The sequence below is a fragment of the Drosophila melanogaster genome, chromosome 3L, assembly GCF_000001215.4.
Source record: "Drosophila melanogaster chromosome 3L".
NCBI lineage: Eukaryota > Metazoa > Arthropoda > Insecta > Diptera > Drosophilidae > Drosophila > Drosophila melanogaster.
The window spans coordinates 626,831-652,969 of NT_037436.4; the positions used below are offsets into that span (position 1 = coordinate 626,831).

Consider the following 26,139-nt stretch of genomic DNA (forward strand, 5'->3'; position numbering starts at 1 on the left):
GGAGAGCCCTCTCGCACACCCACAATCACACGTCGTAGTACTCGTATCTGCATCTGTATCTGTATCTCTATGTCGGTGAGTTGCCAACGTCGCTGTCGTTGTGATATGAGCTTGATGTTACATATTTCGTATGGCACACTGACTGGTTCTGTATCTGTATCTTCCCAGTGTGCGTAACTAGCTCTCGAAGTCTCCCAAAACCCAATCCCAATTCCAATCCCCAGTCCCTAGTCCCTCGTACCCCGAAAATCCTCCCCATTCGCGCGCCTCCGCCACAGGAATTCGTTCTTTTTTTTGTCGGATTTCTTTTTGGCCTTTTTGTTGCTGCCTTTTGATCGCGTGCGTTTGTGTGTGAATCTTTACACTGAGCACAATGTGGGACTAGCTTGGTCGTAAAATAAAATGTTGAGTTGTCCTAGAAAAAATCGTAATTCGGCTTACGTAATATCCCTCTGTGGACCTAATCTAAGCAACCATATTTATAAGATATTGAATTGCACCTTATTTATATAATAATAGCACGTAATTACTCTATACATATTTCTAAATATTCCTTTCCCGCGTCGTTCCCGTACACTACACAATCATTAAGAAACGCCATGTATTGATTTGACTTAGCCTTAATCACATGGCAGTGCAATTACAATGCTGATATAAATAAAAATAAACTCGTTTTACGCTTATTATTAGAACCATTTAATGCTGGTTGCTAATTGTTTTGAGTCTAAATTCTCATTTACATGAGCAAACTGTTCTGTACTGGCTTGTTTATAGATATTCGGGAGGATTTAAGCGAAATAAATACGAATTGATGGACCTTAAATACATTAGAAATGTCGACGTACAAGAAATAAACCAAGAAAGCTAGGTTTGCATTACAATTTTTTGGATTGTTTAAAAAATTAAAACTTTTCAAAGGGAAATCCAAACGTGCAGACGGCATAACACGGATAACTTTTGTTAATCGATTAACAAAACTTCGTAAAATTATACACAAGTTATGCAAAAATTAAAAGACCATTTCGAAATTTTGGATCCCCAAAACCGCAAACCATGCGATAAATAGTTATGATTGCCTTTGCCAAATCCGCCATTTTGCTTTCGATCGTTTCGTTAATGAAAATTTCTCGCTGTGCTTAGACACCGCTCTCGCACGCCAATGCAATCGAGCAGCTAGGCTTTCGCTGTAGGCGAGAGAGGGACGGAGCAAGTATCTGGGCGAGTGTGCGTGTGTGTGTGTGTACGAGGTTTGTTTGCTATGTTTTTCCGAACACTGGGGAGCAACGACAACAAAAGCAGACAGAGCGGGCCAAAAAATGTTAGATGCCGACCGCCCTCCGCAGGCCCCGTTTCCAATTCCGATTCCAATTCCGATGCCGAGTACCCCGATTGTGTGGCGTCAACCATTACATGCAAACTCACACCTACAGGCGATGCCGGCAGAGTCGTCGGCAGAGGCCGCGGCAAGCGCGCATTCATTCATACTTGTTGCTCTGCTCCTGTATCTGTATCAGTGTGAACTCCCCGCTAATGTGTTGGTGTGTTGGTGTATGGGTATGTCGTTGATTGCGCCGCAAACTAAAGTTTCGTGAGGCATTTGTTTCAGTACGTCACCGACAGTGCCATCGAAAAGAAGGAGGAGGCGGTGAGCCGGACTCAGCACTTGGGAATTATAGTGTGTAGAGTGTTGAGTATGGAGTAGGACTGTCGCTGGCATCTGGTCACACTGTTAAGGGGTTTCTTGTCAAGTAACGTGCCGGGATTCTTTCAATTCTCGAATCTTTAAGAGTCAATAGTGTCTTCGAACAAGTGTAGTGTACCTAACGTTTAAATTGCCCAAAAAAATTTGCAACTTTTTTACGACGCAGTTGCAAAGAAAACAAAGCAAGCCAGCCAAGAGCAACTTAAACGACGTATTTAACAATAAAAAAAAAACGAAAAAACCTAAAGCGAGAGAGGCGAAACTAGGGGAACACAACAACAACAAACGCGACAACAACAAGAATTAAAAACAAACTCGCTTGCGACTTTTGAGCCTCGCAACTGAATAATTAAAATTAGAAGCGGAAAAGTAAATACAAAAAAAAAAAAAAACAATAAATAAATTTCAAATAAAGAACCCGAAACGCTTATACATACATATGTACGTACGTACATATATAAGTATTTGGAAAGAACAAAAAATGGCGCACAAAGAAACTGTGAACTTATACAATCAAAAAAATTTTATTTGATTGCATGTCCATATATATGTATGTGTACATGTGAACTTTGTACCAGTGACAATGAGACGACAGACGCAGATGATGATTAAGGCAGCGATGATGAATGAAACTGTGCCCTACGCTGATGTACGACCGATGTACTATCAATGAAAGGGCCTACAAGATACAGAGATATAAGATAAATCAAAACAAACACACCCTATAACAGAGTTGTGGGGTGGGAGTGGATAAGCTCTTTATACACACTCTTTTGGCGGCGTGCATTGAACTAATTTGTCGTTGTTGCTCTTGCTGTTTTTTTGTACGCGACTAGTTTTCCTCGTTTCGTTTCTTTTGCCTTTTTATAATACCCTCTGTGTATTTATTTAAAGCGCAAATGTTTTAGATACGACATATAGCCAGGGGGAGGGCGGCGATGGGGGCTACGAGGGGGCGGGGACCAGACCAGAGCTAGCCAGTCAGACCGCTGTCGACAAATAAAACAACAAAGTAAACTACAGAAACAACTAAAAGGCAAACTTGCCTATCTGCCTAGCCTTATATTGATGTTGTTGGTGTGTTGTTGTAGCTGCTCTTGTTGTTGCTGAATTTCAGTGCGTGTGCTCAGCATTTAACTAAACTGGCACACACGCACACCAACACCAGCGAACGGAAAACGAAAAAAAAAATTAAAACACACCAACACTCAACAACAGCCACACAAAGAGGCACACCAACAGACACACCAACACCATCACACTGAGTTGTCAGGGCTGGCAGTCTAGTGCTTATATAATCACCGTCTAATGGGCTTTGTTTGTAAGTATTGAATGCAATTTGTTTAAAAATGTTTTATTTCATTATTACGTGTGTTAAAATGTGCAGCGCCCTTGTGTGCATGCAGTGCAACTCGAACAGCTGTTTGCCATAACACAAAACAGCTGTTCCACTGCAAGTCCTAAAAAAGAAAAAATAAGTAAAGGAAAACAAAAAGAGCGACTGCGACGCCGGCTGCGCAGCCATGTGTCCTTACAGCAGTCAATTTGAGAGACTTTCTTGCGCACCAAAAAAATATCAAGTATACGCAACCGACACCGCAATCGGGAGAGCGAGCGAGCGACCGAGTGCTCTCTCCCCGCGGCGTTGCCAGATTGTCATTTACTGTTATTTAAGTGAATCCATATACAGGCAAGCTTCGCAAAGGGGAACCACAGTTGCACCGGTAAATTAATTAAAACTATTATAAACTGAAGCTTAAAAATAACTATTATGGGTTATACTTAAAATTAAATACACTAACCGTGCTAAAAATAATATAATTCTTACAAATTGAGCTTGAGCTAACTGATCTTGTTAATAATATTATAATATTGTAGTGTGAGCATTAAAAAGGTGTTGCATACTTTTGAAAATGTTTTATCCCGGTAAGCCCGATATCCCAGGCAATTTTTCTAAACGTATTGAGTTTAAAATGTTTATTTTGTAACAAATTTTTGTTCAGAAGGACAAATGGTTTTCAATTACAGAAGTCAACTGCAACCCAGTTAGCGTATTTGAATGAAATCACTTAATTCGATAATTGAACATTGTTACGAGTATTATTAATATTTTTTGTGCGCCTCTGGTAATTTGAAACCCATTAGGGTTGCCAAAGCGCCGCGGTAATTTGGTGAGCGGCAAAACTAGTGCGCAAAATGAGTTTGCAGCCCCAATGCGTATTGTCCGTACTATATAGTACGTAATAAACAGCCAAGGCGCAATATGCGCAGCTTCAATACAGAGCCGACAGATACGGATACAGATGGGCACACACTAAATAGTTTTTCGGAAGGGGTTTTCGCTGTTTTCGGGCTTTCGGGCTATCGGGCTGTCGGGGGCCGAGGCCTACCCAGTTCTGAATGGTTGCTGCTGGCGTTATTGTTGTACTTGGAGGCGCCTTATTCGAGCCTCAAGTTCGCATCGAGGGAATGAACTGGCAAACGAGTCGCCATGTGTATCTGTGTTTATAGTTATTGTTGTATGGTAGTTTTTTCTGCTTTTTGTAGTAGTTTCTGTCTTTCTATTATATTTAAATGCGCAATTAAGATTGGCACTGCCCGTGGCAGCGCAACAACAACACGAAACACAAGAAAACAACAGCAACAGAAGCGGTAACAAGATCAAAGTATTCACAAAATTGAACCAGTTTGAGTTTTACGCATTTATCATTCGTCGTCCGAATCTGATCAAAATCGCACAACCTAAATCCGCGAACAGCAGATCTTTGGCTGTAGATAAAAAACACGAGCCAAGAATTAAAATAATTTCGTTTTCTGGGGGTAAAATTAACCACATGCTCCATGTTCCATATTCGTGATTGATCGATCCGCTTTGACACGAATATTTTGTTTAATTTGTGGGAACCAAAACATAATGGCAAGACATTAAGGGTTTAACTACAAATTGGTAAGACAGGAATGTTTGTCAAGCCTCCAATTAGCAAGTTGCTTTCTCTTCAAATGATAATGTCACTCAATGGGAAATGCGTTTAGTCAGAAAACTACAAGTGAATAGATATATATATATTTCTGTTTCTGTCACCTTGATTCCAACTTTATTGAAGATTTTTAAGATCCAATATTATATATTAAAAGCTTTGAACCAAAATATAACGTATACGTATGGTAAAAATTAAATTTCCCAGCTTAAACACGCGAACATTTTAAAACTATAGAACTTCTCTCGAGCTGCAGTGAACTTTAATCCAAAAAATACTTATTTTTAAGACACCCTCTATCCTAGATGCTCTATGACATTTTATGGCTTTTAATTGACCAGACGCTGTCGCACATGTCCAACGATAATGATCCGTTTAGTTATTTTCGTATAGACAGCGATTTATTTATAAATGCCGCGACGGATCTCTCCTTCTGCCAGCTATATTCTGCTAGCTATATCTGCCACAGTGTCTGCCATAATTAGGCGCACAGTTGGCGCAATTAAGGCGCTGGCCAAAGTCTTTTACAAGCGAACGTCATCGAGCAGCATAAATAATCGCAATCCAAATACGCGGCCAAACAAATATTAACAAGATTTGAGATCTGAGAGGAAATCGCGGCATCGCCTGGAAATCGTTTAGCTTCTTCGTTCTTTTTTGTTTGGCTCTGACGTAAAATGGCCCGAGTCAATTTCGATTTCATTCAGCTCTCGATGACGTACACATTGGCCTCTCAACGACCACCACACACCGAACACCACCCACCGCCCACCACCCACCGCACAACGCCACTTTACATTGCCGCAGCAGACAACCTTGTAAAGTTTTTGTGCGTCATTTGCCGCTGCTATTTTTTCAGCCACGGCTCTTTCCCTTCTGGGCAGCCGTTGTTTTGCAATATTATCGCCGCCGCATCTCCAATAATAATATCAACTCGTAAATGTCCAGGCCCTGCACAAAAATTACACAGATATATGTACATGTGGTACATTCATAAGTTTCCTTGCGTGCGTCATAGTTTTCTGTAATTCTCGATCTCGTTACTGCCTGGCCATTTCCATATCTACTTACAATATGTACATATATGTATGTATATATATTTCTAATCTGTCGGCGGTCGTTGATCGTACTCATCGAGTTTCCCCGAAAGTGACTAAGTGGCATGGCTACTTTCTCGGCTATTCTGGGCTTATTTGTATATGGACTTGGAGCTGGTCATGGATTGGTTCTGGTTCATAGGTCGCCTGTGACTCAATCTGCAAATGTGCAAATTCGATTTCCTATTCTGGGAACTATCAAATCGTTGCCGTTTTCTAATCTCTATAAATACCAAGGGTCGTTAGAATTTCAGAGAATTCTTAGTGAATCAGATCGGACTTAGTAGGTAGTTTTTTACGAGTTGCGACGAGTTTTTAAATACTTTTCTCTAAGCGCCATATGTCTTTTTTTAGCAATAATAAAAAAAAAGCAATTAAGTGGCACCTCTAACTAGTGCAGACTCAGGACAATTCAGGCAAATGCGAGGGGTTCGAGTTCCTGAGGACTGACTGACTGACTAGCTGAATGGGTATCAGAACCGACCACATCGCCTTGGGTATTCGTATTCAGATGTACATGTGCCCCCCCGACCATGTGCCATATCAAATCCTATATAATCCGAACAAGAGGCTGGGAATCAAGCGTGTATTCAAGCGACTTATTTAGACACTCGCTCGCATTTCGACTTGAATGAGTTAGTTGTGTTGTTTGTTGTTGTTCGGTTTACTTCCGTTGCTACTATAATGGGTGTACGCGAGTGTGCACGTGTGTGGGTGTCGTGAGCGTATATATGCGGATCTGAGTGTGGGTGCATGTGTGTATTATGTTTTTGTCGCTGCCTGCGATTTTCATTCATTAAATGCAAGCGCAGCACACACACACACACATGCGCAGATTGCGACGGCACGCACACACGAATACGTATTCGATTCATTCATAAATTCATGCAGCAGCAGCAGCAGCAGCAACAAACGCCGCCCCCTCCTCCCACGCCTACACTGCGGCCTCTGCCACTGGCTCTGCCTGCGTCGGCGTCTCGTATCATCGCTCCAACAACAACAAAAACGGCAGCACTATGGCAGCAGCAACCTCAAATGCGCTCTTGCTACTGCTGCCGATGCACTGCAAGAAATGGACGCCAAATATGAAATATCCCAATGCTGGAAATAATAGTTTTTGCTGGTTAGCGTGTATTTTTGGGCACAGAACCTTTTCAAGTTATCGTTTAAAGAAAAATGTACCACTTGCTAGAAAAATAATGTAGCCTACTTACCAGCTTTAAATGCTTTAGAGATTTAAAAAATATTTAACTATTCAAGCACGATTTCTTACTGTGTCCCTCTGTTTTATCTCTGGCAAACATCGCACCGTGGTTCCCGTTTCCAGTCTCCATTTCCACAATTTCCCCATTCCAACCCCCCTCCCAATGCTTCGTTGCATTTTATAGATTCGTTCTAAATTTCAATGAAATTTCATTGAGCACGCATAGCACGGCAGCAACAACACCATCAACAATCACTGATAAGTTCGGATCGGATCCGTATCTCTATCGTTTGTCGTTGTTTGCTATGGGGTCAGTCATTCAATGGGATCGACCCGAGCATAGCATGCCCCATCCAAGTTCCCTTAATGTGCTGATTTCGTTCATTCACAATATACGATTGTGTTCGCAATTATGGTAATAAAATAATAAAAACTCTATTAAACGTACTTCCGGTACGCGATTATACCAATAACCTACAAAAATAAATGAGAACTATAAATAAATGGTACATACATATATACGCTACAGTATCGATCCAGTATCAGTCGGAGTCAAGTCTTACTTGGCCAACTCTTGGCATCTAAAATTGAAATTAATACTATCCCACTAATATCGACCCTGTGACTACTATTATTTTGCCCACAACTGTGATTATGCACTGTGTACGGTTATGAATGAATGAAGTTCACACACACTCGCACACTGGCACTCACCCACACGTGCAGCTAGCTACCCACACATACCCACACTCGGGTTTGCTTCGTCGGTGTGGTTTTGGTCACATTATTTCCGGCTGGCGGCTTTTGGCTGGGTTTATATTTATAGCTGGGGCGTCGGAACTTCTTCTTCATCAGCAGCGTAGTCTTCTGCCTACTTACGGCTCTTCACCGGCTGCTTCTTCTCTGCCTTTGGTCTCAACATGTTGCACACTTAAAAAAAAATCGGACTTTCTTGCAATACAAATTTTAAAAGCGTTTTAAAGGGAGAACTATTTAATGGAAGGAATGTAATTTTGTATAGTTCCATTTCAAATCTTCGAAGATGAAATTTTTTTCAAATTAATTTTCAACTCCGATTTCCAAGTGACTTTTCTCTCTGTGTGCTGTGTGTGCCACTCCAAAAATGCAGTTGGCAGCACTTCCTCATTTGGACGCACCGGAAGTGAGCGGAAATGCTCGCACACTCGCATTAGTCACTTTTGTTTTCACTTCTTGAGACACCCGCCCGCACCATGTGTCCCATATATCCCCACATATGTATATGTACATACATATATCCCCACTTTAGCTTCCGTTGATAAAATCCAGTCCCGCGACCTCCCGTCCCGATCCCACTGGCTGCTATTTATGGCGAAAGTGTTTGGTGGAGTTTGTTATTGTTGGGCTCCCGAGTTCAATAGTGCTTTGAACTCTAGCTGCCCCTCTTGCCGTCTCTTTCGTTTCGTGTGTGTCTGACTCTTTCTGGCTGGGAATGCATCGAAAATAGAGCGGCAAATTGTCTGGCTGCTTCTGCTGCTCTTGCTGCTGCTTTGGCTTTGGCTTTAGCTTTAGCTTCAGCTATAGCCGTGGCGAAAAAGGGCGAATGAATGGGTCTCAGATCAGGAAAGGCGGCGGCGGTGGCGGCAGAGGCGGCGACGACGATTGTGGGAGGGGCACTACTTCCGCTGCGAGGCTTACGCAAAAAGACGTTAAATTTATGAATATGAATGAGCCTCCTCCACTCGCAGCGATCGCCGGTCGTCCGCACGCTGCACTCACATGGCATGGAGGCAACGAAACTGGGCCAAATGTCATTAATACATCAGATCCGGACATGCGAGCGGGAAGCATATAGCAAATCATGCGTTGACAGCGGGAACCACGCAGATAGTGACGAAGAGGGGGGGGAGGGGAGTCTCGTAGCATCTAGTAGGCCGGGCAGCATTGGCCGGGGCGACGCCCACATTTGGAGCGGATTCCAAACTCCGACGACGACTGCTACTCCTACTTGGCCACATCCACATCCGATTGCAGCCAGCTTGTTGTTGGTTGGCCGAGGAATGTGCTATTATTATGCCAACCGAGCGAAGAGAGAGCGCTTGGCCACTCCACGATTTTCTGCATCCGCCTCGCGGGAATGCGAATGCCATAGAACGGGGTGGGGTATATGCTGTTTAGGGAGCTTACCTAGATGTTAGTTGATCGAAATGCTACAACTTCCACTATATAGTTATTTAAAGATAAAAGATACATATATATAACCCCTGGTCAGAACAAAAGTACGGCGCTTTTGAAGCTGTCGGCATTGGGCCAGTGACACAGACTTGTGAAGAGACAGAGATGCGGATGCAACTATCCAACTGGACTATGGCCACAAAGGCGGGCGCTGGCCAGTGCATTCAACTGGAATTTGGGTCGGGTGGCGTGGCAAGATGCAAGCGGCAAGACGCTCGAATGCGCTTTCTTCCACAGCCACAGCCACATCCACTGCCATTTCCATATTCACTCCTGCTCCGGTTCCTGCGCCTCCCCCCCAATTTCCCCCTTTCATTATCAGCGGGTTCATTCAGGAGGGAAATGGGGACTGGTGGGTGGGGCGGCGTCCGTCGGGCGGTTCGTTAGCGGGCCAATTGTTGTCACTACTGCCTCTGTTTTTCTTTCCATTTTTTTTTCTGCCTTTCAATTGTGCGACTTTGTGGCGCTGCCCAACACTTGTATGCTAATGCAACAGCCTTCGCTTTCCCAGCACAGTGGGACCAGAAAAGCAGTTACCCGAACAAAGCATATGATTTAATATAGATGTATAGGTATATTTTTTGATATCCTTTAGGATCTGTGTAGATGTGGTGTAGATCGTCTTAGGCATTCTTACCAACCGGACATCAGCTTCAGCTTTTACCCGTGCGAGTACCAATCCGACCCACTGTACCGCCCCATTGCCTCAATTGCAGTTGCAGTTGATGGCTCTCGAGTGTGCGTGTGCCCATTTGCAGCGGCGTCAGCGTCAGCGGCTTATCTCCTCCAACCTGGCGGCCACTGCGGCACTGCACCACCGTGCAAATGCAACTGCAACTGCGAGTGCAACTGACGAGCCACTGTTAATTTTGCCAAGTTTTTTTTGCTGCCCAGTTTTTGCTGCTGTGCAAGTCTCTCATGCATAAAATTGTACACGACATAATTTTTCATGAAATGGCTGGGATCCTCCCGGTGCGGCGTCGTTGTCGACGTCTTTTTCCGACATCTAACCAAGTCGAGTGGTACCAGTACTACTATATAGCCACCGGCTATATCCACATTCACATCCATCCCGTTGCCGTTGTTTTGGGCAGGTTCGGTGCACTTTTTGCCGGCTGACCGCGCTCACTCGAGTAGAAATTATGTGCAATTTGTCTAGCCAGGGGTCTGGTCTCTAGTCTCTAGACTCTAGACTCCACAACAGTCTGCAGTTCGATTCCGATTTCATTAGACTCCGCCGCCCCGTGTACGGTTGCACATAAAGGAAGTTCGCTGGTATAGTGCAAATTGATAGGGTTTTACTATTGTTTTTGGATTGAATTATTTATTTAAGTTCAAAATGCAATGGTTAACATAACCACCCCACTCTGTTACTTGATACAACTGCTGATATACATATGTATGTAAGAAGATTTATGATTCGATTCCTCTAGTTTCTCCAAGTGCATTGCTGCTTCTTAATGATCGGTGGGCAGTATGCGCATCACGTGCTTCCTATTAGATCGCGGGTATTATCATTAGGTTCGGTGTGGTGTGCTTCGGTTCGGTTCGGTTCCGTTCGGGCCGACTTTCGACCAGGCCAAAAGCAATTACACCGAAAGGGGGAATTCTTTTGCCATCGAATCGGATCGCATCTACCGTACGATCGCTGACCATGCAGCCGGCTGGAAATGGAAATGGGTATGCGAATGGGAAGGAAAACGGTAATGCCAGTGCCAGTACCAGTGCCTCTGCCAGTCCCTCCACGTCATAGGTGTGCTCCTCAAGTGGTGGTATATCGCGGCCCTGCTGATAAGTTGTATTAATTATTTTTATGGTCTTGACGTTGCTCCGTTGGTGTTGTAAATAGTACAAACAGTCGGTCGAAAGTCCAAGAAGCTTTCGATTGGGAAATCTTGCTTGGTTTTCCCTTTGTTTTTTTTTTTTTTTCAATTTTCTTTCAGCGGATAGAAGAGGAACAGAACTCAATTTCCGCCTGAGGCCGACTCTTTTCCACCCGGTAAGTGCCAGTGCCATGTGATTCAAACTTGAGTATTTTCGTACCCTTGGCGTATGTTTGTGGCTACAGGGCTATGGCATCACATGTCATTTATAGTTGGGCCTACCGTCGTTGGCCTGTTGATAAGCCGTAGATTGAGCGCGTGCTTTGTGACTGGGCTGCTTGGGTCTGGTTGCTCCGGGCCTTATTCCGCGTCTACCGAGGGGTCCACACAGGTGTGTGTACACTTTCGAAATTCCAGAAATTCTTGCGTCAAGTAGCCGCCCCGAAAACCTTATCACTCAGACGATCGTCCATCCACTGATTCCTGAGTTGCTCCACTGGAGGGCCGCGAAAGCGACGAAAGCTTGTCAATGGATGGCATTGATACGGGGACAGTTGGCTGGATTGATTGGTTTGATTGTGGGCCATCGTAAATACACCTGGCGCCCGGTGTATTTCAGGGAAATTGCTAATCAGAAAGGTGCACAGGCTTAACCGAATAGAATTTTATATTATTAGATTAAATCAAGTAAATTTAAAGATCTCTTCAAGAAGAAAATCCATTCGAGTTCCATTCCCATAAAGATCTATATCTAGATTTAGTTCTAAACAGAAATTACTTCTAGCTACTGAAAACCACGATCAATCGGGCCTAATTTATTTCCGTTTTCGTGATATTTTCGAGCCAGTTGGGGATTGTCCCATTTGGCATTTGATATGCATGCAGCCGACCGATACAACACTCCTCCGCTTTTGGATCCAGTAGATCCCCCCAGCGATCTGCGGCCATAAATAACCAGTAAAGCCTATGGAATTTCCTATAAATAAGTTCATGACGAATGTAACAAAAATTCCCCGAGCAACCTTAGCCCCGCGCCCTTCTTTACAAATGTGTGTGTGTGTTGTAAATGACCTCGTTCACATAAAGTTCAGAAATTCCATTTACAAACTTGTAATTGAAAAAATCCACACACACACGAGCGAGATTGTCTAGAGACAAAGTCAAACACGTTGGAATTTTTGTTTTTTACCGTTCAATGACGAATTTTACAGAGTGTGTGTGTGTGTGTGTGTGTGCGTTGTTTACGAAAAACAAAAAACAGAACGCCACCAGCTACAAACACACAAAGAAAAACAAAATAAAAAATAAAAAAAAACGAAAATTCCAAAAAGACACTTACGAAAGCCCCGCAACATTTTTTATTGTTCCGTAGATTACAACACATAGGAAAACGCGAGAAGAGCTGAAAAATTTTCGTTGTCGAGGAGGAGAGTGCGCTTCACACCGATATATCAGTATACTGATGTGACAAAATGCAAAAGTAGCACAGATACAAATGCAGATAGGGATACTCTTCTCGCAGTCTTCGAAAAAGAAGGCGTCTGGAAGGGGATCGACTGGAAGGGGCAGTGTCGGTTTGTTTGTGGAATGCCGTTTTGTAAGTTTCTTATGCATGCGACTTCAAACATAGTTCGGCATCGAAACTTTCTAGCACACCGACACACATACGAACGCGATCCAGCCGACACACACACACACACGCACGCAGCCACACACTTAAGCGACTTTCGAAAGGTACAACTTTTTACGAAGTCGCTGCCTCGGCCGCTGTGCAGCCGACGCCACTGCCGCTGCCGCTGTCGCTGCCTCTGTCGACTTCGAATTCCAACGCCAAGATGAAAGATCGGCGCAAAAGAAAAGAAATATTCATTCAGTAAAATTTCATAGCTGCAGCCGCATGGTTGTGCCGCTCTCGCCTGCTCTTGCTTTTCGCGCAACAAACCGAAACGAGAAACACATAAATATAAAAGTGTGAACATTGGCGTACATATAAAAACTTAAAACTTAACTTAACTTGAGCAACATGAAACAAATAAACACGGGAAAGCGGTTCCAGCGAAGAGGTTCCAAGGAGAGCAGACACAACCGCATTCCAGAAAGTTTAAATAACGCTGGAAGGAGGGGGAAAGTGGAAAACTAAACTCGAACTCGAACTCAGTGTGCCAGTGTATGTGTGTGGAATGCAGAAGAGGAAGAAGCAGCAGCAGCAGAATAAGCAGCGAATAGAAAATATGTCTTCAAACTGGTTTTTCGGTTTTTAGACTGTCGTCGTCGGCCAATCGGGTTCCATTGACATCCGAACGAAAAAAATAATGCCTAACCTTCGATGGGAACACTCGTAAGTCGGAATTCACACACAGCATGCACACACAACGCCGTTTATTGGCTGAAATTGGATGCTGTGTGTATGTGCGGTTATTTAGAAATTCAAATTGAAATTTTTCAAGCGTGAGTCATGCGACTGAGCGTGGGTTTTTGAGACCCGTTTCATTCTTCCCGACTCGACGATCCTAACCTTCACTGAGAACAGGAGTTAGCCGCCAGAACGTGAATGGGAACAGAATCGGGAACGGGAACAGTCATAAAAGTTGCATCACTCAGCACAAAAAGACGAAGAGGCGGGCAGACGGAGACACAAACAAGTCAACCACCAGCATAGAATGCGGCTGCCAGACAGGCGAGACGGCAATAGTAGTGGCGGCAAGAAAAGGCGCGACAAGCAGAAGAACCGTTTTACTGAGAAAAGAAGACCGGGCACGCGGCGTCAGGGTGCGAGCGGGATGGCAGAACAGGCAAAGGGAAAAGGGAGCGAAAAACACTGAGAGAAATAAGAGTAAGGTGAACATGAAAATTAAAATCTTACTGAACTCGTATATTCTTTGCAGCAATACTGTGGTTAAACGACAGTCAATTAAAAATTTGTTTGTGCATCGTAAGAAAATGTACCACATTGAATATCTAAGTTTAGAATGTTGAGAGTCGTTTTTCCTTAGCCTCAAAACTTCGTAATTCAAGCGATATTAAACGTAATATTTTTTCACAGTGTCATCGGTCGTTCTCTTCGCTCAGACTTATCCCGTTTGTTTTGCAGTTCCTCGTCTGCATTCCGTTGTTTCGTCCGAAAACCAAATTCAGCAGAAAAAAGGCCCTTCAACGGGAATATCGATATGATATCGATGGGAGAACCGATTTTTCGGGACCATTAATTTGCATATGCGAAAATCGAAGGAGTTACAGAAAAGGGCAGCAAGCGGTGCGTTTTAATACCACAACATAAATGTCAATTAAAAACGATATTTGTATTGTCAAGTTGCGCCCGTCGCATCGCCATAAATGTGTTATAAAAAAGCTAACGGTTAATGCTACGGTCTGCTGAAGTTCATGTGTGGAAGAGTGAAAAAAATGAGAAAAGAGGGAAAGAAACAAAAACTATTCGCCGCTCAATAGAAAGTTTGTGTTAATAAAAAATACCTAAAAACTTAAACACACAAAATATGTGTGTCGAAATATGTATGGCAGCAACAAAAAAGAGTGAATGAAAAAATGTTGACCTAATTTTCGGGGCCCAGTTGGGGTTGTTGTTTTTGGTCTTGTTTATTTCAGCAACGTCGACGGTGGCAGAGGCGGCGCATACTTTCCCACACAGCTTCCAGCTCATTCCCATTCCAGATTCCAGGCCATTCCCAGCAGCGTGCGATCATCGCGGGAGCAGCGCCACCGTTCCCTTCGCACGCTTTCCTCTCCGTCCCGCTGGAACGACGTCTAAATTAATGATTGTTAAATGGAGATTGTGTATTTTATGTTAGTGTGTATGTGCTAGGCACTCCACATACCAATGCAATTGGAGAAATACGGGCGCGCCTGCGCAGAAACTATTTATAAAGGTATGTAATCCCCAATTTGATAACTCACAGGCATTTTACAGTTCATGTCCCCCACCCAAAAAAAAAAAAGCAAAAACTCAGCGCCACTAATTGTGTGCTATTTTTATGAAACAAAACAAAAAAAAAACGAAAAGAAAAGAAGGAAAGAATGAAAGACTAAAACCTTAAGATCATTTTTTTTTTCTCGCGGCGCGTGTGAAAATATTTAGGCTAGCCAAGGTATTTTTATTCTCGCCTCTTGTGGATCTTTTGAGTCTCTCGTTCTTCGCTTCTCTGTGGTCTTTCTTGCTTTTTAAAGTGTTAACTGGCAGCATATAATTTCGGTCGACTTGACATACATTATAATTATAGTTATTAAATGTGAGCCAGGCACGTGCGTGAAAAACGCTCAGATGCAGATGTTGTTGATGTTATAAAGACCACGATCGAAAGAGGAAAAACGGAAAACGAACGAAAAGCGTTTGTAACTCCAATGATTTGACTACGAAACCGGTTTTCGATTTGGTTTGACTGTTTTTCATACAAGTGAGATCATTTTGAAAGCTGATTTTGTCAATGAATACCACATTCCACATTCCGATGGTCGATTTTTGTTGTTTGGTGTGCCTACACAGATATAGCGATATCGTGTAACAAAGCTTTGAACTTATGCCGACCGATCCCAGTCGGATCGAGATGGGGATGGAGATGGGGCTGGGAAATCGAAGGTGAGTGCAGTGTCATGGCACTTATAAAAACTTATTTAGTTATAGGCTTGATGGATTTAAAAGGTTCAAAGGTTTTGACTACAATTATGTTCATAAAAATATTTGTACAAGAATAAATGCATATTTTAGAAAAATAAAAAGATGCCGATGCTGACCACATGTTAAATCTGCCTATAACTAGTCAAAAATCATGTATTTTGTACGCCATGTCTTGTGATATTATCTTTTAATTACCATTAATAAGAAAATAAAATATTTTGGATAAATGTTAATTCCATAGAAATAGGATTCATACTGATGGGTGGATTTTGCTCAGTGTAAGAGCCGCGCCTGCGCCGCTGTTGTAGCTAGCTACATTGTCTCTATTCCTCTTTTCCGACTGTCATCCCAAGGCGAGTTGGATGTTGGACGTGGAGAATGAAAATCGGAGTCAATGAGAAGGCCTGCTTGGGTAAACAGCATTCCAAGCATACCAGCGGCGACCGAATCTAAACAACTTGATGTTGGTATTTTATGCTTTGTTTGCCCATTACAAAAGCCCTTTTGAGTCGTAAACGCGGCGCTGATAACGTTGCGAAGACGATAAGCGATGTATGCGTGTAGTTAAAGGTATAGTGCCATGGAGTACGTAACCCGGTCGGGCCGATCCACCTGGGCAATGAACTCCGACCGACCGACCGACCGACCGACCGACCGACCGACGATTTTTTCATTCATGAAACGATCGACAAAGTGGAGCACGTTGGACAGAGGTGGGGAGCTATACGGCCGAAAAGTCGTGATAAACATATTTACCAATTGATTATTTTCCAGCACAAACACGCGTTGGCTTACATAAGTGCCAACATATATCGCTTAGTATATATGTATGTATGTAGCTTCTGGCATATAGCACATGCCAAGGTGCTAATCAGCATGCACACACACATCGATTTCCACATAGGTCCACGTACATGCGATGGATTCGGATTTGGATTTGGAATAGGAATAGGAATCGGAATGGGCATGGGCATGGGCATGGGTAAGGGCGCTTGGATATGGGGTGACTTTCTAAATGCCCCGTGGCAGCTGCAGCTGTTTCTTCCCCACTTCCCGGTTCCGATTTCCTAGAATTCAATATAAACTCGTATGCTATGCAAACTGGAGCGACGACTCCCCCGGAATGCCTTGTGTAACTAAATTTAAACGCCTTATTGGCCCAAAATGTGCCACTTCACATGGCGACTTAGTGGGCAGTTATTGTGCTATGCCTCATTAGGATGGATGATCAAAGCCGAAAGATATCCGAAAACAAGTATTTGTCTAGATTTTGGTGCTTATCTATAAAGCTCCACAGTTTTTGTTCTTAGATAATTTGTAATCATTACTTAAAGGTATTATCCCAGATCTTATTGGATTGTATTGTATTACATGTTGGATTTAAAGAGATGTAGAAAATAAACGTGCATTCGGTGCTCAAATCAAATCGCTAATCACAGGCATTATAATTATAGGGTACAACATCAAAATCTCTCTTTATACCTCGAATTCAGCGGCATAAACTCAGTTTGGCTCGTCGCAACGGAATGTTGATTCTCTGCAATAAAATACTTATAAATAGAATCGATCCAAGTGTTGTAAATGGCCAAGATACAAAAATAGTTGGCCAGGAGAAACTTCTACCAAGCTTAGCTCATCGCATTCCGATTCCTTGGCTCGAAGTGAACTGTGCTGATATTGTTTAAAATGCGGCACGTAGCCGAAGGAGAGTGGCCAAGAGAAAGAGAGAAACAGTCAAAAGCACAATTGTCGCTACACTCGCAGAAATTTGAGCCGAAACACAAACGGATCTTCATGCAGAAAAGGGAGACAAGAAACTAATATCAACAACTGCGAGTAAAGACAACAACTTTTTAGGGTTTAAAGATACTTTCAGCTAATATTGCCCTGCACATATGAGGTATATTTCTGTAAGTGTACGCAAACAGATACAGATACAGTGCATGCTCAGATACAGATACAGACGGTTTGCAGACGCTAGACGGCGGTAAATGTGTCTTTCTTGAAATGAAAACATTTCACAATCCCGGATACGCATTGGAATGTCAGTGGCACTAACCGGGAAAGTTGCCGGTCGAGGAGAGGAGCTGGGGTTTTGGCCATAAAGCGTCGCTCTGCACTCCACACAGACACGGGTACAGATACAGATACAGATACAGATGTAGCTGCAGCCACGAACACAGATGCAGATACATACATCTGTGGGCCAAGAGAAAATAGCCGCAATTGCTGCAATAGAAAAACACAAAAAGAGAAAAATCACCGGAGGCTCTGCTAATGCACTTTCCATTGTACTCTTGGCCAGGTGATGTGGGTTGGGCTTGGATTTGGGTTGGGTTGGCTTTTGGGCTGGCCTTCACATGGCCACGTTTCCAGTTGGTTCGGTTCGGTCCTCCTCGACTTTCCCACGGAGATTATATCATAGCGCGGCAAAAGGAAACGCGGCTACCACCAGATCCTGATTTGTATTGCTCCGGAAACTTGCAGGAAATTGCATATTTCGTACGCAAACGATAATAATGATGGCAGAGTTCGTACTATTATAGGGCTGTTAATGGTTATCAATTAGAGTAACGAGTCCCAAATACAATAATTACAAAAACCAACTGAATAAGAGCAATTAAAATATTAAAAAAAAAGGGTGTAAGACGCAAACAAACATTGTTAATGATCGAGTTGTGCTGATTTGGCGACGCACAAAGAACCCCTGTGATAATCCTGCCAGTTGAGTGAAGCAGAAGGCGCCGGGGAATAAGATTCGGATGGACGGCTCTACTTGAAGTTTGTTGAAGTTTCGGCATCGTGTTCGATCACGTTTGCAGATGTATCTCGTGTCCTTTGGCTTCTTCCCGATCCTGCAGCAACCACCACCGCAGCCCTGCGCACTCCTGGCTCATAGTTTTCCCATTTTCGCAACAATAAACATGCCCCGAGGGGGCAGGCAGCCAACAGACAACTAATTAAATTTTCTATGGTATGAATGCGCTTTTTTCGAATTAACCCCGTTCCAAATAGCGAACCCGAACCCGAACGGATCCGATCCGATCCTCGGGGAGAAGAAGTCCTATTAAGTTGCCATTACCTTCGTGATCCGTGAACCAGGTAGGAAGTAGGGCGATCTATTCATATTCATAAGCCCATTGCCACCGCCATCAATAGCTCGTAAAAGTGTGTGAAACCGGAGGGTGCCCAAAGATCCACGATCCCCGATGCCCGATCCCCGATCCCCGATTCCGTTCAGGGTGGTTGCCCCTGTTTTTTGACTATATCTTAACCCGCCAGAGCCAGGCAGCACACGTGTTCATCATTTGTTGCCTGTTGCTAGGCCGAGATACTCTCTAAATACCCACCCCACGGCCGTGGAAGCCCCTGCCCGTCCCGAACCCCCCCAAACCCCCCGCCAACCCGTAACCCCTCTAAGCCTTTGTGGTAGTTTTGCCAAAAAAAAAAAAGCAACGAAATGAGATCACTGACAACTGGAAACTTGCGTAAAACTCAGCCCAGTCGTGTCGTAGTGGTTGTTGTGCGCATTGTTGCTCTGTAGATAGTTGTTGCTGTTGTAGATGTTATTGTTGTAGTTGAAGTCGTTGTCTTAGTTGTTGTCGTTGTTGCTTCCCAGTGTCTCCTGTTGGTGGGAACTCTTTCCGTAACGCCGCACATGCGCGTGTACTCCACTTACTTAAACGACCGAGAATCGTACTCGTACTCAAATTCAAGCTCAGAATCGGGCTCTTCACTTGATTCACTCTTCATAGATTGTACTTTTGTATTGAAACATGGGTATTACAATTACAGTAGATGAATAGAGAGATATATTTCAACAATACAATATTGGTGGCATTGGTGGTTCTCATGTTATGTGTTCTAATATAGTTTAATTTGTAATGAGGTTACAATACAATATCCTTAAGGTCATAAGCTTAAGTAAAGGTGGGCAGAAAAGTTCAGAAGAGTGGTCCAATTTTTTCGAATTTTTTGAGTCAAAGTAACAAATTTAATAAATGTAATAAATTTATGTATGTAGTCTCGACTTCGGATCGCGCATAGAAAAGTGCGTTTTGAATTTAATTTTCCATATCTTCAATTTAGGAATTGAAAACTTTTAGACGGGCCATGCGGGTTCTGCCAGAAAACGTCACGAAATATGTATAAATTGCTTAATTTGTGATAAGCATTTATGGTGGCCCGGGCGATCCCAGTTTCCAAGTCGGTCTCCGTTGGGCCATGTGAAAAGTGCACCACTTTCACTATTTCCCTACTTCATTTTCCCATTGCCGATCCGAGATCAAATTAAAGTGCCAGAGTCGGTGCTTATCTGGGGTGGTCTCTTTTGAGGGAACGCAGAACATACATAGATGATTATCGGGCACAAACAATAATGCGGAAAATTGGTTTTATTAAGATGGATAACCGAAATTTACAATAAGTGTAAGCAAGGAAATTCTATTCGTTTGGCATTCTATTCGTGGAGTGGAAAGTGTTTGAAATAAAAGATCACATACTAATAAACATATAAGTACAGTAAGTAAACAAGAAGACGGACATAGCTAACGGGCCGGGCCAGACCCCCCGAAAACCTTAGCCCCAGCAATAACAGCAATCCAACTCTCGGACCGAACTGATAATTCCCCCATATGTGCAGGCGGGATTGGATTGGGAGCTCGCTTCTATACATATATATATATATATATTTATGTATGTAGACTAGACCGCAGCACATTATGTACAAATACGTAGCTTTAGGATCGACCACTTCCACTTGGAGACTTGTCCGTTCTGTCTTTCTCTTTCCAATTCTGTTTCAGTTCAGTTTCTGTGGCTGCGACTCTGACTGTGCAAATTATTGTCGCTCACATAAAAAAATATTGCAGGCCAGCGCCATTCAGAGGCGAGCAATGCCGGAAGTTCAACTAACTCATTTCCGGTTGTCAGTATGTACATATGTGTGCCGCCCGAGAATCTCAAAATATATGTAGATGTACGTATGTATGTAGTACATGCGGTGTGCGGTAAGCATGGTCTTGCGGTATATGTATGTACTGCGTCTTCCTTATCGAGTGAGCTTTCCCGCATTCGAGAATCGATTCGTTTCCAGATGATTATGTAGATTATTATGCCGAAGCAGTATTTTACGGTTTGTTCTAATTTTGGGACTCTTATGCCGCAATTTTTTTTAGCGATAAATTGAAATGGAATTCGGAAACCATAATCAGAAAAACGATTTATTGACTGAGATAGAACTATTCAAACAAATAACGATTATCGACACTCCAAAAACCATAAGATAAAGCCGGTCAAATGCCAATCTAGGTTAAAGCTCCGAAGCTTTCGACCCATTCATGCATTCCATTCATTCAGAACCGAAAGCAGGCGCATTTCATTGAGAGACTCGTCGCTGCGCAAATACATTCTCAATTAAGTTGTAAACATTGTGAGATCTTTTTCATTGCGTATTGAGCACATGCACTTCCGCTTATCATTAAAGATTTGAACCGAATTTGGGTCACCAAAAAGCTGTCCGAACTGCGGTTCTAGTTATTTATGACGATGTAGTTGTACGCATTGTACTGAAGTTTGTTGTTATCAAACGTTTGCTTTTCGAGTTTAAAATTAATTTTGAATCTGCTCCGTTTATCAGTCAAGTAAAATGTCAACTTATCTACATGTAAATTTTACAGAAGCACATGGCAGTGATGCCAGATCATATAAGATTATTATCTTGGGGATAGAATGCGTTACAAAATTACATTGCATTATGAATTTGGCGTTATTCTCTTATCATATGTTTAATTAATTACGATTTGTGATTTTATACGCTTTATAATGAAAACTATTTTTTTACCACCCCTATTCGCGTCTCCAGAATGTTTTCACATTTAAACACCGATATGGGCGCACTTCTTGTTTTAAGTTGTTCATATCGATAGACAGCCAAGAAATTTATCGAGACGAATCCCACTGTGCCAGGTAGCTGAAAAATCGGCGAATATGGCAGCGTCGAACGAGCCATGTCGCGTGGCAACGCTACCACTTTGTTTACTTTTATTCGGAGAGCGAAGTGAAGAGCACCTGGAAATTGCATTAATGGGCATGGAATCGGGAGCCAAAGGTCAGCGGCGATAAGGATGCACTTCGAGGTGACCCCGGCCGTCCGTCGACCAAGTCAGCCTGCTGCTAGCACTTGAATTAAAGTGACAGGAGAGCTCCGAGCCCACCAAACCACCGAAACTGATAAGAAGTGCGCGTTCGGAGAACGGAGAACAAGTTAAATAGGCTCCGTGGAGAGCCACCAGTTCAGTTGGCCAGCGACCGCAGATCAAAACAGACGTACGACAACACAGATGAATGAGGAAGAGTGCAAGAAACGGGTTAGCACACGATAGCACTCAACGGTCAGCGATCTTTGGCATCTTCATCTACACCATCATCTGCAATCTCGTCGGAGATCAGAGGCGTTGTTTTTAGGCATCGGAATCCGAGGCGGAATCGTTTCAAGGGCACGTCTCTTGCGTCTAGCTAAACTCAATCTGATTCACTGAGCGGGGATTCTCTACCATAATCACCTGTAAACAGGTGAGTTACCCGTTTTTCGCCAAGCAGACGGCTATTTCGCACGCCTGCCGAACGATTTTGGTGACGTCAATAAGAACTGGGCACTCGTGTGGCCTAATTTCGTGTGTTTTCCCCTTTCGCCACTTAGGATGGCCCCACCCACGGTCCTGGTCACCGGAGGAGCCGGCTACATTGGCTCCCACACGGTTCTGGAGATGCTCAATGCGGGCTACAACGTCATCTGCGTGGACAACCTGTGCAACGCCTACAGCAGCGGGGCCAAACTGCCGGAGGCCCTCAGCCGGGTGCAGGAAATCACCGGCAAGAAGGTCAACTTCTATAGAGTGGACATCACGGACAGGGAGCAGGTGCGCTCCGTCTTCCAGGAGGTGAGCACACGTAGCATTACATAGCTGGCACGTCAGCAGTTCGGAGGTTCTGGGGCAAATGTGCCAACTGGATACCATTCAATCAAGCTTATCTGGCATGCGCGCTATCAGCTTTTTTCTCGTTCGCGCTTGTTTTGTTGTTTGCTCAAGTGGCGGGGCACTTCCGACGAACCGCCGTGCTGATCGACCCTGAATGAAAGACCCACTTGGCGAGGTCGCATTCGAGTTGGTGCGCTGGCATCCACATCCACAACAGCTCCCGGGCACGTACACTACAATCTGGGTGGTCGGGAGCCCAGATTGCAGTGTTTACATCCATTGATAACCAAGAGAATTCGCTAATTCGAGCAGGTTATCACGCATTCTTGAGATGTTCGATCAAAGGGGTTTTTTTTGTTAACCACCGTCGTTTATAAAAAACAAAGCGTTTATTTACATGTAATGAACATTATAAAAATGCACGTTGTTGCCCAAATAGCCATGAAATATCTTAAGCTGATACTTTTTCATATTTTTATTCAACCATAAATGCACACAGCTTTGTGCTTACGCGCACTGATTACTGAATAGATTGAGCAGTATTTGTTGTGGTGGAATTTTTTACCTAATCAGCACTATCAACAGCTATTTAAAGAACACATAATTGTTTGTCAATAAATCACCTTGAAATCAATGTGATACTTTCATTTAATTGCTATTAAATTCTGCACTTTACGTTTATAAGAGGCAATATCCTTGTGCTTACTGAAGAGCTGGTTATTACAGATTTGGATTTCCCAAACTAATAGGTACATATATTTACATCCCTTTCAGCACAAAATCGACATGGTGGCCCACTTTGCCGCCCTGAAGGCCGTGGGTGAGTCCTGCCGCATACCTTTGCAGTACTACCACAACAACATGACCGGCACCAATGTCCTGCTGGAGGCGATGGCCGACAACAATGTCTTCAAGTTCGTGTACAGCTCCAGCGCCACCGTATACGGTGAGCCAAAGTTCCTGCCCGTGACCGAGGAGCATCCCACGGGCAACTGTACATCGCCCTACGGCAAGACTAAATATTTCACCGAGGAGATTCTCAAGGATCTGTGCAAGTCTGACAAGGTAGGAGGATGTCATTTCTTGATGTCCATAAGTTCTGTACTAAAGAATTCGCTCTTTCAGCGTTGGGCAGTGGTTTCGCTGCGGTACTTCAACCCGGTGGGTGCCCACATCAGTGGTCGGATTGGCGAGGATCCGAACGGCGAGCCCAACAACCTGATGCCCTACATCGCACAGGTGGCCGTGGGTCGACGTCCCAGCCTGAGTGTCTACGGCAGCGACTTTCCCACGCACGACGGCACCGGCGTGCGCGATTACATCCACATCGTGGACCTGGCCGAGGGACACGTAAAGGCGTTGGACAAGCTGCGCAACATCGCGGAGACGGGCTTTTTCGCCTACAATTTGGGCACCGGCGTGGGCTACTCGGTGCTGGACATGGTGAAGGCGTTTGAGAAGGCCTCCGGCAAGAAGGTCAACTACACTCTGGTGGACCGACGGTCCGGAGATGTGGCCACTTGCTATGCGGACGCCACGTTGGCGGATAAGAAGCTGGGCTGGAAGGCCGAGCGTGGCATCGACAAGATGTGCGAGGACACGTGGCGCTGGCAGAGCCAGAACCCAAACGGGTATGCCAACAAGTAGAGCTGTATATCGCCACGTTCCTGCCGCTCCGCAAGTTCCTGAGTTACTACGCCTGATAATGGCTCAGGTAGCAATTTCTATTTGCCTCTAGTTGTGTATATTTCTTTCCAAATTTCGTGTAGTATTCGCTCACTTCGATGTGTGCAAGTGTGCGTATGTAATCCAAAGTACTTTGTAATTAAAAAGGCTTTTCGCTGTTGTCATGTAATTTTGTGACCGTCATTTACGCGTTTGGTGACCGCTGGCATCATTGACGCGTGCCAATTGGCGCAATCACGTAATTAAGGTCACCGACAAGGTGGCACTGGGAGATTACACTTGGCATTAGGTAAAATAAACACACAACTGCATCAACCATTTGTCAGATCTTAATCAAAAATGGCATAATCACATTAAGCTGACCAAAGTTACAAGAAGACGTCTAACTCGCACATTTATTTAGCAAACATTTATTCAAATGCAATATAACATTAAAAACTCAATTTTAAACTTAAGTGATGCGCCTTCTTCGCACATATCTGCACAGTTAAAGTCATTTATCACAAGTATGTACTATGAATGTATGTTTCTTTCAACAACTCTGCGTTCGGCTGCTGCTTCTGTTTGGTTTTGGAATGGTCTGCACGTATAAAAGTACAAAATTGTTTATATTCGAGCCTGTTGTTTCTGGGAGTGTTTGTTTGTATCGGTATTTGGCAATCTGTTTTACACTTAGGAGCTTGGCGATTCGTTCAACAAGTGATGGAGAGGCAAAGAAATCGAATTCAACAAGAAGCATTACTAGGTGCTACATTTACGTCTGGCTACATGTGTGTGCGATATGCATACGTAATGAATTAATATGTATAATATGGTAGTTCTAAGTATTCGCATAGGTTGCAGGAGGCAAAGAGATCCGTAGCCCAGAGGGGCGGTGGAGGGGATAGTTTAAATGCCGCTTAAATACTGCTGTAGTCTGTGGAGACCCTGCTCCGAGCACCACTTATGTGGAGGTCACGCCCTTGCGGGCCACCAGCATGTTGAGTATCGGGTTTTTCCGGATGTAGCTCACGGCCTTTTTGTGGGTGACCATGGTGAAGTCGTAGCCGTTGCACTGCAGGATCTTGTCGTGGATCCGCAGACCTGCTCGGGCGGCGGGACTGCCCTCGTGCACCTCGGTCACATAGATGCCCTATTTTCAAAGGGGAAAACGTAACATTGTAACATTGAAACTGCTCTTAAGATACCGAACTAAAACTAAATTCCCCGACTTTCAAGGAGAGCTATAATTATTAGCTTTAAGATTGAAGCTCTCTTTTATGCCCGGAATTAGGTTCTAGTGTTTCCCAAGTTTCTCACATAATCCGTGTATCCCTGAGGGCTTTTCTTGTAGTCCTGGTCGATTCCGCCGCCGATCTTGAAGCCGCACTTGAGGATCTCGCGCCCCTCCTGGTCGTAGTCCTTCTCCTTGTGCAGCGTGATGGGAATCTGGGAATTGTGAGTCACATTTCATCAATCACTCGAATTTGAAAGTGGCTTGTCTTTTTTGCTCCAGCGACCCAATTTCACCTATACACACACAGGCGACTGTGCGTGTGAGCCAGGTTTAGTTCGTTCGCAACTTACGCTCAAGCACTCCATCGCCGTGCCGGCCTGGTGCTGGAATGCCATTTTCGCCATGTCTACCGATGCTTTGACTAACTTTAATTTGCTAGATTAGCTAAGATTCCGCTGGTAAATTCGTCTTAAGATTGTCGCCCACAACAAACTCTGCTTCTTCCTCGCAATCATTTATCGATGGCGAAAAATCGATAGGTTGCAGCAATAATGCGATTGTTGCCAGCGACTGCCGCTGACTTTAAATATATACTTTTCATATAAAATA

At 43.8% G+C, this 26,139-nt stretch overlaps 2 protein-coding genes, 2 long non-coding RNA genes and 1 other non-coding gene across 9 annotated transcripts; 3 read left to right on the forward strand and 2 right to left on the reverse strand.

Moving 5' to 3' along the window:
• Positions 1-1,604: 1,604 nt before the first annotated feature.
• Positions 1,605-17,070, forward strand: lncRNA:CR43334 (long non-coding RNA:CR43334). Of its 3 annotated transcripts, none has more exons than NR_048209.1 (1): positions 1,605-17,070. It is a non-coding gene; the product is annotated as a long non-coding RNA:CR43334 (long non-coding RNA). The 3 variants fall into 3 exon arrangements; NR_073904.1 differs by having other exon boundaries at positions 1,640-15,473; NR_073905.1 differs by having other exon boundaries at positions 12,884-15,502.
• On the reverse strand, positions 10,656-11,738 carry lncRNA:CR43423 (long non-coding RNA:CR43423). 2 transcript variants are annotated; one of them, NR_048210.1, is made up of 2 exons: positions 11,301-11,738; positions 10,656-10,983 (listed from the first exon to the last, which is right to left on the reverse strand). It is a non-coding gene; the product is annotated as a long non-coding RNA:CR43423 (long non-coding RNA). The 2 variants fall into 2 exon arrangements; NR_048211.1 differs by lacking the exon at positions 11,301-11,738 and having other exon boundaries at positions 10,656-10,859; positions 10,918-11,211.
• mir-ban (bantam) lies at positions 15,378-15,458 on the forward strand. The gene has a single exon (NR_048212.1). It is a non-coding gene; the product is annotated as a mir-ban precursor RNA (primary transcript).
• Positions 17,071-21,724: 4,654 nt separating the features above from the next.
• On the forward strand, positions 21,725-24,481 carry Gale (UDP-galactose 4'-epimerase). 2 transcript variants are annotated; one of them, NM_138200.4, is made up of 4 exons: positions 21,725-22,221; positions 22,349-22,589; positions 23,403-23,693; positions 23,754-24,481. In NM_138200.4, the coding sequence occupies exons 2-4, from the start codon at positions 22,350-22,352 to the stop codon at positions 24,273-24,275; spliced, it is 1,053 nt and encodes a 350-aa protein (NP_612044.1). In that variant the 5' UTR covers positions 21,725-22,221; position 22,349; the 3' UTR covers positions 24,276-24,481. The 2 variants fall into 2 exon arrangements, with proteins under 2 accessions (NP_612044.1, NP_001246537.1); NM_001259608.2 differs by having other exon boundaries at positions 21,944-22,221.
• Positions 24,482-24,711: 230 nt separating this feature from the next.
• On the reverse strand, positions 24,712-26,051 carry CG3402 (uncharacterized protein). The gene is made up of 3 exons (NM_138201.4): positions 25,881-26,051; positions 25,614-25,742; positions 24,712-25,446 (listed from the first exon to the last, which is right to left on the reverse strand). Exons 1-3 carry the CDS (start codon positions 25,932-25,934, stop codon positions 25,258-25,260), a joined length of 372 nt encoding a protein of 123 aa, NP_612045.1. The 5' UTR covers positions 25,935-26,051; the 3' UTR covers positions 24,712-25,257.
• Between the last annotated feature and the right edge of the window lie 88 nt (positions 26,052-26,139).

Coding starts and splice junctions, on each gene's coding strand:
- CG3402 (NM_138201.4), bottom strand. CDS start 25,934: ATGGCGAAAATGGCATTCCAGCACCAGGCCGGCACGGCGATGGAGTGC. Junction 25,743..25,880: donor CGGCGATGGAGTGCTTGAGC/GTAAGTTGCGAA, acceptor CACAATTCCCAG/ATTCCCATCACGCTGCACAA. Junction 25,447..25,613: donor CTCAGGGATACACGGATTAT/GTGAGAAACTTG, acceptor CTTTGAAAATAG/GGCATCTATGTGACCGAGGT.
- Gale (NM_138200.4), top strand. CDS start 22,350: ATGGCCCCACCCACGGTCCTGGTCACCGGAGGAGCCGGCTACATTGGC. Junction 22,590..23,402: donor TGCGCTCCGTCTTCCAGGAG/GTGAGCACACGT, acceptor CATCCCTTTCAG/CACAAAATCGACATGGTGGC. Junction 23,694..23,753: donor ATCTGTGCAAGTCTGACAAG/GTAGGAGGATGT, acceptor TCGCTCTTTCAG/CGTTGGGCAGTGGTTTCGCT.